The 16,153-nt window shown below is 40.3% G+C and overlaps 1 protein-coding gene across 2 annotated transcripts in view; it reads left to right on the top strand.

The window, feature by feature from the left end:
* DPP6 (dipeptidyl peptidase like 6) overlaps positions 1-16,153 on the top strand; it is a 424,225-nt gene that overhangs the window by 370,602 nt on the left and 37,470 nt on the right. For both annotated transcript variants that reach the window (XM_075144168.1, XM_075144169.1), the window contains exons 11-16: positions 1,999-2,122; positions 3,004-3,042; positions 10,351-10,458; positions 11,051-11,142; positions 12,711-12,758; positions 14,925-15,043. In XM_075144168.1, coding sequence (XP_075000269.1) covers positions 1,999-2,122; positions 3,004-3,042; positions 10,351-10,458; positions 11,051-11,142; positions 12,711-12,758; positions 14,925-15,043 — 530 coding nt within the window. The remainder of the gene's footprint in view (positions 1-1,998; positions 2,123-3,003; positions 3,043-10,350; positions 10,459-11,050; positions 11,143-12,710; positions 12,759-14,924; positions 15,044-16,153) is intronic.

Genomic DNA, 16,153 nt, shown 5'->3' with positions numbered 1-16,153 from the left:
GCTGGTCTAGATTTCGCTCTATGGGAAGAAATACGTTCTCCTTAACTCAGCTCCATATAAAATCTGGGACAAGTCAGGGGAAGAGGGCTTGGGAAATGCACTGACTCCCCGTTTCTCTCCACTGGCTGCTCAACCAGTGCAGCTGCCGGAACTGCAGATGTTTAAAATTAACTGAGATTAATCACACCTTATTGTCTCATTTTGCTCTGCAAAATGGGAAACGTAAAGCTTGGTTGTCCTACAGAAGAGATGTGAAGTGAAGTAAATTAAAGACTCCACACTACTCTGAGACTAGAATAATAACTCTCCAAGTATCTGCAGTTGTCTGCTTGATGGCTGGGAGAGGCTTCAGAGAGAAATTGAGACTCCATGCGCATCTCTGGGGTGGCAGGGAAGATAATGTTTGACCTAAAATAATAATTAAAAGTTCCTGGGAAAGAACTGTGGCTCCCATGTTCAAACAGCGAGAGGGATGTAAAAATTGAATATATGTCCTTCAAACTTTAAATTGGATTTATGGAAAAAATGCTCCAAGCCACAATATGTACTAAATTCACATTCCTTTTCTGGGGAGACTGAATCTGCCCAGTTAATTTTTGAGAGAAAGAAGAGGTGGTTATACAGTTTAATTTTGCTTTGTTGTTTTTTTCCTCTTAGGGCCTATGCTGTTGCTGATAAAGAGTAAAATTACAATTTTATTTCAGGCACTGAATTTTCAGACTGCTGTTGTCTCACCTGGAAGTATCCTTCCTTCCAGTGCAATGGATGCAATCGTCGAGGTCTTTTGTTATTTTTCCCCAGCCAAATTCAGGCACTAAATATTACTGAAAACTACAAAATCAATTTCCAACTTGTTATTCTGCTAGACAAACGGGCCTTTGTTGCTTTTGCCCCTTCTCTTCAGTATATGCAGGAGCGCTTGCCAGAACACAAAGTACTCTCCAGTGACACAGCACGTTAATTCCAATGAGAGCAACAACTCCTTATACATATTTTATAGCAAACAAATGAACTAATAAATTTTTTATAGACTGTATGCTGTGAAAAGTCATATTATAATTTAAGGATGTCTTTGGCCCACATAGCCCAGCAGTATATTATCACACCACCAGCTTTGTCAGCTCAGCCAGAGTTTTACCCTACTGATAACGTGGTGAGGTGGACCTCTGTGAGTACCGCCCCAGACTGGCTCTGGGAAGGCGATCATCGATGTATTTGTTCGTGATCCCGTATTTTCCAGCCTAGCCCAGCCTAACTGGTTCCATTGCTCACTATTGCACGGGACTTTTCCTGAAGATATTGATTACAGGACTGTGCACCCACACTGGTGATTTACTCCAAGTATTATCACAACCTGAATACGTCCAGCAATAGAGGATGGTACAGGGAGTGTGGGATGGCGGTTTTGCCGACGCAAACTGTTACATCTCTGCTGACGTCTTTATGGCAACCAGCTGCATCTGCTTTACAGAAACCCTGTGTCTCTCTAAACTATATCCTTCTTGCTGTTTTCCTTTTAATGCAACAATCATGGATATTTTGGTGTGTAGTAGGCATATTTAGAGGCCATTAACTCTTCATAAGCATAAAGAATCCAACCATTGGCAGTGATGGGTCTGAGTCAGCCAGTTAGTGTGCTCAGAATGGAAATTGTTTGCAATTTCTTTTCCACCTGTGCATAAATTTGTAGCTCCAGGCATTTCAGTCCTTCTTGGAAGACTGAATAGCTTGAAAGATTCTTTATCTCTGCATTCGTCTCTTCTTTGAAAATGACTGTCAGAAGTGGCAGATAAAACACCTGCACAGCCCTAAAAATGTCATTTTTAGGGGTTGAAATCCATACATAAGGAAGCCTAGAGACATCGAGACGCAGCGTTCTTAATAACCAGAGATCTCTCCTGGACCGTTTGCCTGCAGCAGCCTCCAACTGCTCTGCCATGTGGCAATTCATTAGGATGTCAGTATTATGATTTGGTTTATGTATGTCTGTGTTTGCAGGGACTACTACATAACCATGGTGAAATGGGCAACCAGCACCAAGGTGGCAGTAAACTGGCTGAACAGGGCCCAGAACGTGTCTATCCTGACGCTGTGCGACGCCACCACGGGAGTCTGCACAAAGGTAGGAGAGACGAGCCAAATGGTGGCTTGCCATCGGTTTTCATAACCCACGCAAGGAGAAAGCATTTCAGTTATTTTACCTGGCGACAAGTCAGCTGGCACACATTTATTTAGGCAGACACAGAATATAAACAATGTTTGCAATATTTACTTTTTTTTTTTTACACCTTCTAGAAAGCCAGGAACACTCTGTGTGTGTGTGTGTGTGTGTGTGTGTGTGTAAGCGAGTGATTACTTGTCTTGAAATAACTGTATACATGCACAAGCACACACACACATCAACAATTTGTAACCTGAATATCTTTACAACATTCTAGTTTAATGGCATTATATATATTTAATGGCATTAAAAATGGCTCATGCTTATCTACCCACATTTTAATTGTAGTTAATTAATCCCTTCTATAGACACACTAATGTAAATGGTGTATTGATATAACCTGTGTAAGCATTAGCAGATACCATCTTTTAAACTGGTATAGGTGTTTCCACAGTAGAAAATTGTTCTGATATATCCATCTCTTGAAAAAACGATGCAACACGTTGCATAGACGACAGTGCAGAGTCTTTTCTTAACAACTTTCATGTCAACCTTTCTTTATTTCTTAACAAGCTTTATTTCTTTGAGGAATAATATATCTTGTGGGTTTATGTGTTTTGTCTGTATGAGTAAAATGCTTTCTTGAATGAGAGTATACTTACTCATCAGAGAGGAAAGACAAGGAGAGCAGTCACTGGATTACGCTCCTGAAGCACATATTTAAAGAGTTTCTTTGTATTTCTGAACAACTTTTCAGATTCAATCCAACTGCTTCCTGCACTGATGATAAGCAAAATGTAATAGATGAGAAGTATGGTATTAACGATCTTCTTCTGTTTTAGAAACATGAAGATGAAAGTGAAGGCTGGCTGCACAGACAGGTAATAGTGATCTTCCCTTGGCGGTCAAGTTTTTGGTAGGTTTTTTGTGTCATTGTTTTTCCCCCAAAGAGAAAAACTGCTTTCCAGGCCTGAGAAAGGTACTTGGAAGATGGCATGATTTGTATTATAGAAAAGAGTTTCTCAGTAATAAACAGTTCTTATTGAAGATGCCATCTTCTCTGGTAGGTTCCATAGTTCTTAGCCTGCAATTTACTGGGATTTAAAAGAGATGAAAAGCTGATGCTGGTGGAAATTCACCCACTGACAGTATCTGTGTAAGACTTATCAACCTCAGAGGTATTCCTTCATACCCTGGTTTGAGACTGATGATGATTTTAAGCAGTACGGTGGTTGTTTTCTGGTCTTCTAGACCAGAAAGAAGTCCACTGTTGAAAACAGAAGATCAAAGGTCATTTTATTAAGAAGTCCCATGTCCATTCAGAGCCAAAATCATGCAGATAGGACTTTTAAGTCACTTAAGCTAAATTTAACAATTTTTTCTGTGTTACTCTGCAGCTATCTGCAGATGTAAGAAAGGTGAAAAATGAAATTAAATTGTCGATGAGGCAGTTAAAACAACAAGGGCTTATGTGGAGCACAGAATGGAGAGAAACTCCCTGATGGAGTTTACTATCCTGTTTTAACAGACGACTCTTAAATAGCTGACATCATTCTTCTGACACTTAACTTGTGCCTAATAGTGTTACATTTTATGGCAACATGCTCCCATCCCACAAATTAAATAAAACAAAGATGAAAATAAATGCTAAAAAAAAAAAAGATATTAAAAATAGGATAGAAAATTTAAACCCGCAAGAAGTTTTGATTTATGGGATTTTTCTATTCTTTTTTTTTTCTTTTTCCTTTTTTTTTTTTTTTGGAAAAGGAAATAAAACCTGTAGATTTCCAGCATGTAAATCTCTGGAAGATCATTTATAACACTTCCCCAGGAGTCAGTTTGTGAAGTGACCTCATATTTGATTAGGCTGTTCTTGAGAGATAACCTGCTGATACCAATTCAGCCGTAACACTGAACTGTTTTTCATGGGATACGTGAATGCCAGACAGGGAGTAGCATGTCAGAAAAAGATCTTGTACTGTATTGAGCAGAAAACAAAAGCTTAAAATACAAGCCAAGTCAAGAGAAAATTAAATTGCCCATATTTTGTATCTTTAAAAAAAAAAAAGTACTTCACAGGATTCATTTATTTTATAAATCCAAGGATAGTTTTAATCCTTTTACTGCTCATTACTTATGCCTCCATTAATGCAGTAGAGTAGGACTTGTGTTTTTACACTGCTACGGTTCTTTAGTCGTTTACCTATGACATGGACAAGCATTAAAAGATGATGCTTTGTCCTGAATAACTGTAGTAAACAATCTGCCAGTCTCTAACGGGTCTGCTCCAGGGAAATATAGTTTTTACTGCATCTCCAAACATTATATACTTAGTTTGAGGTTAGAGAAGAATGTTCATTACAGCCAAATGACTCAGACATCTCAGTACTAAACTAAAATAACATTTGCTATGGACTTTGGAGACATTTGATAGTACTCTTCAAAAGCTTTTGTAGGAGTCTGAACAATTATAGGCCTCTTTCGCCTGTATTTCTGACAACAAAATTACTTAAAATTCTAGTTTGGACTGAATATATAATTACTAGGATAATTGTATTTTCTATTATTTACCTTTTACTCTATGACACATTAATCTAGATAAGTGGCATGTGTGTCTGACTATGAGAATGATGTGAAAGCGTTAAACGCTAGTGCGAGTCCCCTAACCTCTTTAAGGAGGAGATGAATTGCACATTAGGCAGCTACTGAAGGAGCTCAGGAGTGTGACTCAGCTCAGGATGAAGACTCCTTGGTTGAGACATTTTAATATAGGTACATGCATATGAGCCAGGTGCCCAATTCCCCTCTGTAGACAGCCAGGATGGTGAGCAGTGTGGTCACACAGTCGATGTACCTGAGTATGATTCAGCCCACCCTGAAGAAGACACCCACTGCCTAGTTGGCCAATTTGTTCTGTATGCTCTGTTGACCAGACCTCCTTTCAAGAATACCCCAATTTTAAATCAATAGGACTGAGGAATCTAACTGCTTGCCTCATTCTTTAAAATACTCCTTCAAAGTACTCCATATACCTAGTTTGAAAAGCATACAAGAGCTTTACCTTTTTCTTGGGAGTTTAAGTACATCTGGTCTTCCTGGAAATAGGGGCAAACTTCACAGTAGGCTTGGAGTAGTCTGGGAGCAGGAGAAAGGAGAGAAAAACATCAGTATCAGAAGATACTCAACAAGGACATGAGGGAGTCTCCAGGGATGATAGGGCTGACTTTTTTCAGCTGTTTGAAATACCGGGAGTTCTGAGATAGAGCATATAACCCATGAATTTGAATTTTGTTCATGTTGTAGTAGTTTGGGAACTCAGTGAGATTTAACAGCCTGTGTATGGAAGGTCATAGTAAACGACCTTGTGTTCCCTTCTGGGCTTAAGTTCATGAATGAATTTTATTCAGGTCTAAAAACTTTGGAGAGACTCTCTACAACATAAGCAAAATTTATTAATTAATAAATTACTCCAAGTATAATGAGAAATATACAGTATTTACACAGGTTCTGCTAGAAAATATCTGTCACTCCTTGCCAGATGATATGACCAGAATTTTCAAACCTTTTGCACAAATAAGAACAGGCACATGTTCAGCAAAGGATTTTGGAAGTTTTGCTGCTTTTATTTTTATATTTGCTTGTGCACTTCTGAGCATAAAAGCCAGACTGAACTTTACACATACTTTTGATTAAATATACAAATTCTTTGAAATTGTAATTATAGCTGTAAACAATTTTGTTTCAATTTTTGTGAAGAAGCCATTTTCCGATAGTGCCGGTGATGGTCACGTACAGACAATGAGTCAGCAAGGAAGAAATAAGACAATTTCTGAGCACCTGCTGAAGATAAACTTTACTGGCATTTTAATTGGCTTACTTATTTAATTGTGAACGTGGCCTGAACAAATTTAGTTATAAACCAGGGTGCAATTCCAACTCCACCAAAGGCTGTGGGCTTTGACATTGACGTCAGCAGGACAAGGAGATTACCACAAAAATGTTTAGAGACATATAACCTCCAAAACTGCCTGCGTGGGCTGGCTGGCCTCCCCTGATAACAGCTCCTTTGGGCTGAGTTTTTCTTTCCAGTCCTCCTGCTTCCCTAGTGTTTCAGATCACCTCAGTCTGAAAATAAAGACTTTTGCTCTGTCAAAAGGTTGAAATGTTGAAAACCTCACACCATTTTTCTTTTACAGCTCCCTTGTCTTAAAACTGACAGCATGATAACCCAGTAATGATTCTCTTACACGTAGTTAATAGGCAGTATGAAATTATATTCTTTTAAATAAAAACAGAGCTCACAGAAGCCTCCAAACAGGACTGACTGTTTCACCCTGTAAAGCCCTTTTGTCATGTAACAACCCCATAACTGACCTGAAGTTGCCCTAAAGACAAAGGATGAAGCAGAAACAGGACTCAAAGCCCCATAATTCAATACCGAAATTCATCTGCCAGAGCTAACAAAGCAACTCTGGTTACAGCGTCTTTGGCACTTAAATGAAGACTCCTGATTTCATCCAGTGGAGGGGATTGGTACCCAGAGGCATGGGCTCCTCTCCTCTCCAGTTGATGACCCTGTATTTTGATGTCAGGTGCCCCGGCTTCAGAGGTGGCCATTGGTGTGGTGCACCCAACTGCAGATGAGCATGGGGATAGGGATGGAGGATGAAGCTCAGCATTGCCCCAGGGGCTGAGTGTGGCAGGGGATGGAAAGAGAACTTCTCCCTGCACCCAGGTGAAGAGGTGACTTCATTGTCAAAGTAATGCCGATGCTCATTTATAACACTTCGTTGGATTTCAATGAACTGTTTACCAAAATGCAAATAGTTAAAAGAATTTATGTCACACCTGTCTGTTTATCAGAGCTACTGCCCTGTGACACTTAAAGCACTGGGACATTTCCCTGAAAGAATAAACACCTACAGAGAAGAATCACTAATTATGGGATCTGGGCAAAGGTGGATCAGAGAAAGTGGCTGAAGATCCAGTGATGCTCAGTGAGCCCTCTCCAATACCTCTATAATAAACTCTACCTTTTTTTTATTGTTATTCATTGTTCCAGTACTTTATGCCCTTCTCTAAGACCTGCAGAAGTTCAGACTGCCCTTAGCATTGTCCCCTCATGCATCCTGATTCTGCCAAACTTGGGATAAGACTCTGAGGCACTCATTGGTTTCTTCTCCTGACCATTTGCAGATACACTGGCCTGTGTTGCACAACTCTGAATTCTAGGACTGATCCCTCCAGTGATCATGGTGCCCTCCAGCAGCCTCCCATCACCTTATCTCTTCCACCAAAGCTGAAGTCTTCAGTGGGGCCATTTTGATACACAGCAATAAACAGGTTGCTGGAAATGGAGTTGCTGCTGCTTTCTTTTACTGATAGTGATGCAGGTTGGTTAGTCCAACCAACGCCTTCTCCAGCCACAGAGTCATCCTTTGTTTAGTGATTATTCCTTCAACTCTGAGGATGACTGGGTAGTCCTCAGCTCCAACCACCTATTTCCTTCCTCTTCCACCCTGGGGACAGTCGCCCATCACAGGTCAGCAGCTCTGGGTAGATCTGCTTCCTGAACCAGGCCACTGTCTGTTCACACAGGTCCCAGAAAGGCAAATGGGATCAGGGACCCACGCTTACCGAGTCAGATTTAAGCTTCAATTTAAGCTGCTGTGGAATCATACAGGAGTTACCTTACTTTTTTTGCCCCCTTATATCTGAGTCTGAGAGCACTGAGTTATTGCTACGTGTAGCTGATGTGAGGACAGCTTTGTCCTTCGTCTGCACAAAGCAGAGGATTTCTGGAAGCTGGCCTTGACTGTTTGGGTAGAATTCATTTGTCTAAATACAGAGATCTAGCTGAGCAAAAAGACAAGAAGAGCCATAAGGACTTAGGGAGTGCCCTACCGAGTGTCACCGCTGCTTCCTCTGCTCCATCGTTCTGTCCTTAGCAGGCACAGCAGCTGACGGGATCTAAGGACAGGGTGTGAGCTGGCTGCTTTCTGCAGTCCAGTCCTCTCATATTTCACCACCACCTACAATAAAAAGATTATGGACATTTGAGACTCTATCCATGTCTATTCCCTTTAGGATCTGTTAATGAATCATGAGTTTGTTCAATCCCTTTTTGCACCTTCTAATACCAGCTGCTTCCATAAGCCTCCTGGGGCAAAAACTTCCAGAAATGCCCTACCTGCTGCACAGGAGAAGTATTTTCTTTTACCAGCATTAAACTGATCTCCTCTTATTTTCAAGGAGGGCTCTTCTGTTCTAGTCTTGTGAGATTCAGTCAATAATAGTCAGCCAAAGGCTCAAACTGTTTGTATCACATGCAGAATAATTTAATTACGTGCCCAGTGTAGCTCCCTACAATACAAAATCCTCTTCAAAAAGCCTTTCAGCCTGACGTCCCCGCCATTTGCCATCCGGGATAAGTCACCATCTCTGTCAAGGTTTTAAACAGAGTTCTGTTTGTATTAACGCGTTGTCTTTCCGGCAACAGGAACGTGCAAACAGGCTGTCTCATAACATCAGCCGAGTGCTAAAGCCTCGCATCTGTCATCCGTGCCGTGTACCTCCTTCCCCTGTAACTCTGAATGAACCTCAAACTAATCTGCACAGCGCCTGCTCTCCCTGGCAGAGACATATTGCTGGAATATATAATGCAGTAGGCGCAGCTATAGAAATGTAGGGTGAACTCATTGCCGTTTACCTCAGTAAAGGAAAACCTGTCGAGCAGAAGGTTTGCCCAAGTTATCATAGTTGTTTTTCAATGAGTTTTCTCCTGATGTCAAAGACATTTGGAAATTATATAGAGTTTCATGTTTCAAATTCCAGAACAAGTGTCAGAAACAAATGAAACCATTATTTCATAGAGCTGCAACAAGCTGTAAATGGACATATTTAAAAATATGAAAACCTAAGCAAGGGAAAAAAACAAACAGTTTGAACACCTAATACGGGGTTGATAAATCTGATAAATAGTGGAAAAGAATTAACCAGTAAAGAACTGGGAGCAAAGGAACATACAGTAAGAATAATGCGTTAGCTTATGAGAAATAAAAATGTTTATTTCTGTGCTGTAGGTGTTTGTATCAGCCATAAGTCTCCCTGTGCAATCAAGTTCTTGCTGGTTCAGTGTGGTATCTTGACATGTGCCAAGCAGAAACCCAGGGTGTTTGATAAACACTGAACCAAAGGAGGACCCAGAAGAGGCTGAGCAACAGTTTTCCTCTTGGTTGCCCTTGAAGAAGAAGGAGTCACGAAGCTGGGCCAGGGCAGGCAGGGCTCAGCCGGTCCCCAGAAAAGCCTGATATCACAGGAGAGGTTCAGCAGAGGTTCAGCTCTTGGTTTAGTCCCAACTATTCAAGATGCAGAGTAGAGGAGCTTCATCTCGCCAGTTCCCTTGGTACAGTGCTACTGTGTCATACCATATGGACCATCCTTCTGCTTTCCCTTGTAATCTGCTGTTCAACCATCTCCTGCAGTGGAGACTTCCCATGTGCCTCGGGGTTCCTGTACAAAAAGAAAACAAAGACCCTTCCAGGAAATGCTTGCTTGCTTGCCATATGCGGTGTTTGATTTCCTTCTGCTGAGTCTCTTTTACCTCTGGTTGAAAGTTTTAGTCACCCAATAAAAGTCAATCATCACGTTCACCTGGGAGCTCTGTGTCAAAGACAGTTTTGCAAGATATCCTCCCCTTCGTAAATAATTCAGTGAAATAAGCACTTGTAAGAGAGTAGGAAAAGACAGCAGTTAGATGCTGCTAGTTGTGTTTCCTCGAGGACAGGAATAGATCAGTTCTTCCAGCAGAGTAAACAGCATCTGTCTTACTGGTGCCAACAAGGTTCAAACCATTTCTAAAGGCTTTATTCCAACTGCCCCAAGCAGTCAGCTGTATATGTGCACTTTTTGCTTTGCAAAGGGGAATTTACTTTATAGCCAAGGCACTCTCCTTACTGCCTGTCTCCCTGTCTTCCCGCGGCTGAAAGGTGTCTGCTTTCCCGAGAGCACAGAAGCAATAATTTTCAAAACTTTCTCCAGTTTTCAGTGGGTTTTTGGTTTACCTCAGGTTGCTGTTAAAGAGCACTCTCTATTTCAATGTCAGTTAATTTCACAGGGTTTTGTAGTGCTGACCAATTTTAAATACAATAAATTAATGGTAATACAACCCTTAAATTCACTCCTTACAGAATGAAGAGCCAATTTTTTCCAAGGACGGTCGGAAGTTTTTCTTTGTTCGAGCCATCCCCCAGGGAGGACGTGGGAAGTTCTACCACATCGCCATGTCGTCATCACAGGTGACTCGCTCGCTGCCGCTGCTTTTGGTCTCACCTGCAGTAGAAAGCAATAAAAAGTAGTATCTGTGCTCATACCGGCAAGACTGGAAGGTGCAAATGTAGAATGTGGGTCTTGCGCATAAAAGAAAACTTTCAATGATGGTTTATTGGGCATAAGATAACATGAATTTCCAAATGAGATAATGAAAAGAAAAAGGTCAACCAACTGCCTCTTTCCAAACAATATCATTGCTTTGTTTTGGTTTTTTAATGCTTCTTAGTTGTACATAAATAAGTAAATCCCTGTACTGCCATAAAGGATTAATCAGAAGCTCGTGGGCACGCTGGATTAGAGGAAGGAGTTTGAAGCTGTTCTGTGCTGAATTCATCCCATTATCTTCAGTGGCGTTATGATTAAGATGATTCTGACTCTGTATTATTTCTATGCCTGCAGATTCACAGAAATAGCAGGGGGAGGGGTGGAAATTGCAGACGCATGGTTTATTTTTAATAGGTAACAGAGTCAAAAGAGCTCCCTTTTTCAGCAGAGAAGCTTTGCTCAGATATCTTCTTTTAAGAATAAAGAAATCCAATTCTCTTTTCTTTCTGGCAGCCCAATAGTAGCAGCGATAACTTGCAGTCTATTACATCTGGCGATTGGGATGTGACAAAGATATTGGCATATGATGAAAAGAGGCATAAAATGTAAGTAAAATTTGGTCTGACAAATCAGTCTTCACTTGTTTAGCCCTGGACTATAGGGTTAGTTACAATGGTGTGGTGTATGCATCTGAAATGTATGAGCATAAGGAAATGGGGATAAGGCAGCAGGAGGAGCTGTCTCCATTTTGACTTAACCTCTCGTACCATTCCATATATCTTATCTTATTTTGGTTTTCTTTGTATAGTTCAAACCTTTCTTTCTGTGACTATTAAATACGTTTGTGTAGAGTGATTTCTCCTGCTGCAACTTCTGATATTAATCTCTGAAGTCTATTTTCATTGACCACCTAGATAGTCAGTTTTAGAAAGAATCCTTTATTGACCTGCAAAAATACCAGCGCATTAGGAAAAAAGTATTTAGTTAGAATACTAAAAAAACCCCACCCTTCTTCACACTTGCCCTTTATGCTTGTAAAATAACTTCTGTAAATGTTTTGCTTTTAAAAATGCATTTCAAGAAAGTACGTAATAAAATGTTTGGAAGGTTTTCTGGAGTCAAATATCATATAGGTTCCTTTCCAGATACAGTTTCAGCAGGGTACAAGGCTCTCACCTCTCATTTTCTTAAGGTCACTGAATAGCTGAGCAAAAAACCTCTGGAATATGATAAACTTTGAATGATCATTAAGAGGGTGGTGCTCAAGGTTTTGAATGCCCTCCATTACCAATAACTCCAGTATGATATGAGGGACTTTACCACTTGGCAGAGCTAAGTAGCAAACTAGCACCAAAGTCTTATATGCATTTTAACTGTCGAGTCAAGCAGAAAACACCACGTACCGTTTGTGCAAAAAAAATATACATCTAGGCAAGTGCAGCTCATTGGAAGCAGATCGGCTGGGCTGAATATCCTGCCTGACACATTATTCATCCCACGGATGCTACATTTGCTCCTGTAGTCTGTCATTATTCACAAGAAATGCATGTGGGGGATCGATCTGGACTCTGTACGTTGGACTGAGGTTGGCCACCTCCAGCAGCACCTCTCTGTTACCTTCAGAAGCTGTCACCGCACAACAGGGCTTTCACTGTTTAGCCAGAAAAGGAGTTCACCACAATCTCAGCACAGAACAAGGGCGATGAAGTATTCTTCGACTTCATACTCTGTCTTCCTTGACAGTCCAACTCCCTTTTTCAAAGAGGACATTTCAGTGGGTTTTGCATCAGACTCTGGTTAGCTATCTATCTGGGCAAAGGGTAAAAAGTAGTCAGAGAAGTAAAAACAGGTGTTTAAAGGTACTTCTGCACTACAAAGCTTGAGGTGAAGATGTGAAGGTCTTTCACTTAATCACTTGATCCTTTTTGATCTGCTGACATGACCAGTCTAGGACCCAAACACTTCCATGCTTGTTTTAACTGCAGTGCAGCCTACGACGTAGGCAGTAGCCTCTGCAGTGATGTGTCCCTCTGTATGTTTTTCTAATTCAGTTTAAACATTCCTTGCCATTACAAAGCAGGAAAATGGCTATGTGAATAAAGATGGTTTTGTATGAGATACTTGTAAACACGCTTCTAATGATACACTTGTCTGTTGAAATTTTTTTCCCCAGTTATTTCCACAGCACAGAAGATTTGCCAAGAAGGCGACATTTATACAGGTATGTGCGTTACTAACTTCATGTACAGAATTTCCCATTTTTTCAATCTTACACAAATCATTACATAGAGATTGTGATAGAAACAGTTTCTTATGTGTTTGTCTTTAATGGCATTGCAGGATCTTGCAATGTGTCACTAGAATAGACAGAACAGCACAGTGAGAGTGAACAAAATGCTTGACATTTGGAAATGGTTTACATTTAGCAATTTTCTCACTTTACTGCAAATTTTAAATTGGTCTCAAGATTGATAAACTGTCACAAAACTTTCCAACAGAACTGCTTAACACTTGAAAGAATCCAGAATTACATAAACTAATGGTATAAACTGTTTTTATACTTCCACATAGCAGTTTTCATGGAAATTTGATAGCACCTCACCTCTTTACGAAATTGAAAAGAAATAACAATATGTTATGTTTGCAAATGTTTTTCTGCAATTCCAGATTATTTTAGTATCCTTCGTAACTGCATGATGAGTAAAAGGCTGGTTTTTAGTAAGCTATTGGTAGTGTAGCTATTGCAAAGTATTGTAGGAGCAGATTACAAAAGGGAGGAAACCCAAACTTTGAAATAATAATTTTGGAATCATTATTCCATTTGTCCTATTTTTCTTCTCAATCTCCCTGCTGTCATCTCAGCATCTGCAATGAAGGGCAGAGCTGGTGATAGCATCAGTTGATAGGGGACAGTCAGTATGTTTTCCTTCTGTAACATGATGTCATACCTTTTTTTCCTCGGTGGGAAGGAAAGTAGAGTGAACTAAATTACCTGTAATAGAATCATTTTTGCCTTTTGAGACCTCTGTGCCTGTTCTCTGCACTCCACAGGTTTTTGAGAGTAGCTCTGCTCAGTGTTTATTTTCTTGAAGAAAAAAATATCAAAGTTATTTTGACCATTAATTTCTATTTAAATGGGAAGAAAATCTCATTTTAAAAGCTGAGTCCAGGCACAGCTGCTCAAGAGCTGCTGGCACGAGTCAAGGAGCTTCCCACCCCTCCCTCTTCTTGGCATGCAGCTCACCCTGGTGCCTCATTAACCTCACCTCCCCACATAGGCAACAGGGAAAGAGATGCCCAAAATGTCAATGTCCTTGACCTTACTTCGATTACACGGTGATCTTGGCCTCACTTCAGGTATTTGATTTCCTGCGCTGGGTAGTCTGACTGTGTCTCGTCCCAGCCCAAGGGTGTCAGCTCAGAAGCATCCTTGGCAAGTGTTCATTGACAGAACTCCGCTGGAGCTCTGACAGCTTGTATCAGATGAAGATCTGGGTTTTGTTTTTTTTTTATTTCCTTTTTGTGTCTGATTTAGTAGCTTGTAAACAGGATTTAAGCCAGAGACATGACCTCAGCCTAAACAACAACTCAAGACCTACTCAGTTCAGTCTCTGTGGTTCTAAACAGGTTGTGCAGCCTCATCTCTTTCTACCTTGAAATAGCAGCAAAAACACTCACCTGCTTTACAGTAATACTGGAAATATCTATTAGTTAATATTCTTGAAGCATTTTAAGTTTCAAAATGCTATAGCAGTCCAAAATTTTATTTATTATTTGCTAATAATCTGCAATTCATTCTTCAACTTACAGTAGACTCTTACAAAACGCTTCTGAGCATATGGACAGGCCACGTTACCTTCTTCAAAAACAGACCCCTAAACACAATCTTTCCTTTCTACGTGGATGTTATAAGAGCAACTGTTTAAAGCCCCAAAAAGGGCTTTGGCCTCTGAGGCAGCTGCTAGGCAATCAGACCAGTGAGGCAACCAGTAAGACACTTAAAGAAAGCAATTCCAGCTCTTTATTGTCTGTTATAATGTAAGTAGGTGTAGAAATACTGCTCCATTGTTTCATGCCTTCATTCACCAAATTATGACTTCCTCCTGTGGAATTGCAACCATCATTTTCATTTAAAAACTATATCTTCCTTCATAACCAGCTGACCCTGCAAAAAAGACATCAGTATCCTTTTATATATTCTCCATTCAGGCAAAAAAAAAGCCATTACTGCTATTTAAACTCAACCAAATGGAAATGCTTTGTCTCTTCCTAATGTTGGACACATTATATTTATGTTCTTATTCTACAGTACAGTAAGGTTCAAGTAATGTTGCTTCCAGATAACATTTGCTCAGTGACCTTCATGGACTTGTATTAACTTTTTCAGCGCAAGCACAAATGGAAACTTCAACAGGCAGTGTCTGTCTTGTGATCTGATTGAAAACTGTACTTATTTCAGTGCATCCTTCAGTCACAACCTGGAATACTTCCTACTGACATGTGAAGGTATGTTACGTTTTGTTATTGCAGTTGTTGTGCCTAAGGATAGGATTTAGAGCCGGCATTGATATCTTTAGATATCCTGTGTACCTGTGGGCAGCTGTGAAGGACTGGCCGTAAATATCTGGGTTACTTTGCTTTTAAAGCTTTACTCTTAACATTTTTTTTCTTTTGTGTATTTTTAACTAAAAGCAGATGTGTGCAACCTTTTCCTGTGCATATCTGACTATTGAAGATAGAGGTACATTCCTTTAGGCATTCCAAGCATCCTTAAGTTCAAGTAACAACAAAACCTAGAGGAGATAAAACATCAGAAAATTTGTGAGAGATAAACCAGCGAGGTGGGATTAACCGTGGGTGACTGGGACTGAGTTCCAAACGCATCAATGCGTACCGGTACTAGAACAAGGGATTCAAAGTAAGTAAGTTACAATCAAAAGACAGTTTGCCAAAAAAAAGGTAGTTTGCAGAAAGCTACCTAATGGACAAAGTGAGTACAGAATATCTAGTGTCTCACTGCTCATTCATCATAGATTTCCCTTAGTTTGGAGCAATCTATAGGTCCGACAGAGGTTTTGTGTGCTGAAAATGCCTTACACTATCCAAAGGGCTAAGGCTAGAGGGAGAAGAGTTGTAAAAGTCAGCTTTCTCCACCTCTGTTAAGAATAAATGCAGAACTCCATAGCATTTAATCCTATGTAATTTAATCCTGCTTAATTATCCTAAATTGCACACACAATGGGTGAACACAGAACTGGATTGCAGCCCCCCATGGCAAGCGTTATTCTTACTGGTCGTCCGCTGCTATGATTGAAGCTGCTCAAATGGCTGCACACCCTCTAAAGCAACTATTGCAAAGCAGCAAGCCAACAAGAAATGCTTTATTTTCAACAGCTCAGGAACAAACAAATGTGTATAACAAAAAAAAGTAGCTGTTGTGTATGCTGTTGTACTGCAGCTCTAAGTACTCTCTCTGCTGAACGTCAGCAGTCTGTTTGGGATGGCAAAATGGGAAATAACCCAGATAATCAAGATAAAGTGGAGAAGTATAATGGTTAACCTGATACCAAGCAAAACATCTGGACATGAACATTTGTAAAAACATCTTCTGCCCCA

The sequence above is a fragment of the Calonectris borealis genome, chromosome 2 (assembly GCF_964195595.1).
Source record: "Calonectris borealis chromosome 2, bCalBor7.hap1.2, whole genome shotgun sequence".
In the NCBI taxonomy this organism is placed as follows: Eukaryota; Metazoa; Chordata; class Aves; order Procellariiformes; family Procellariidae; genus Calonectris; species Calonectris borealis.
Note: the sequence above shows the minus strand (reverse complement) of the source record. Positions and strands in the feature narration are given on the sequence as shown.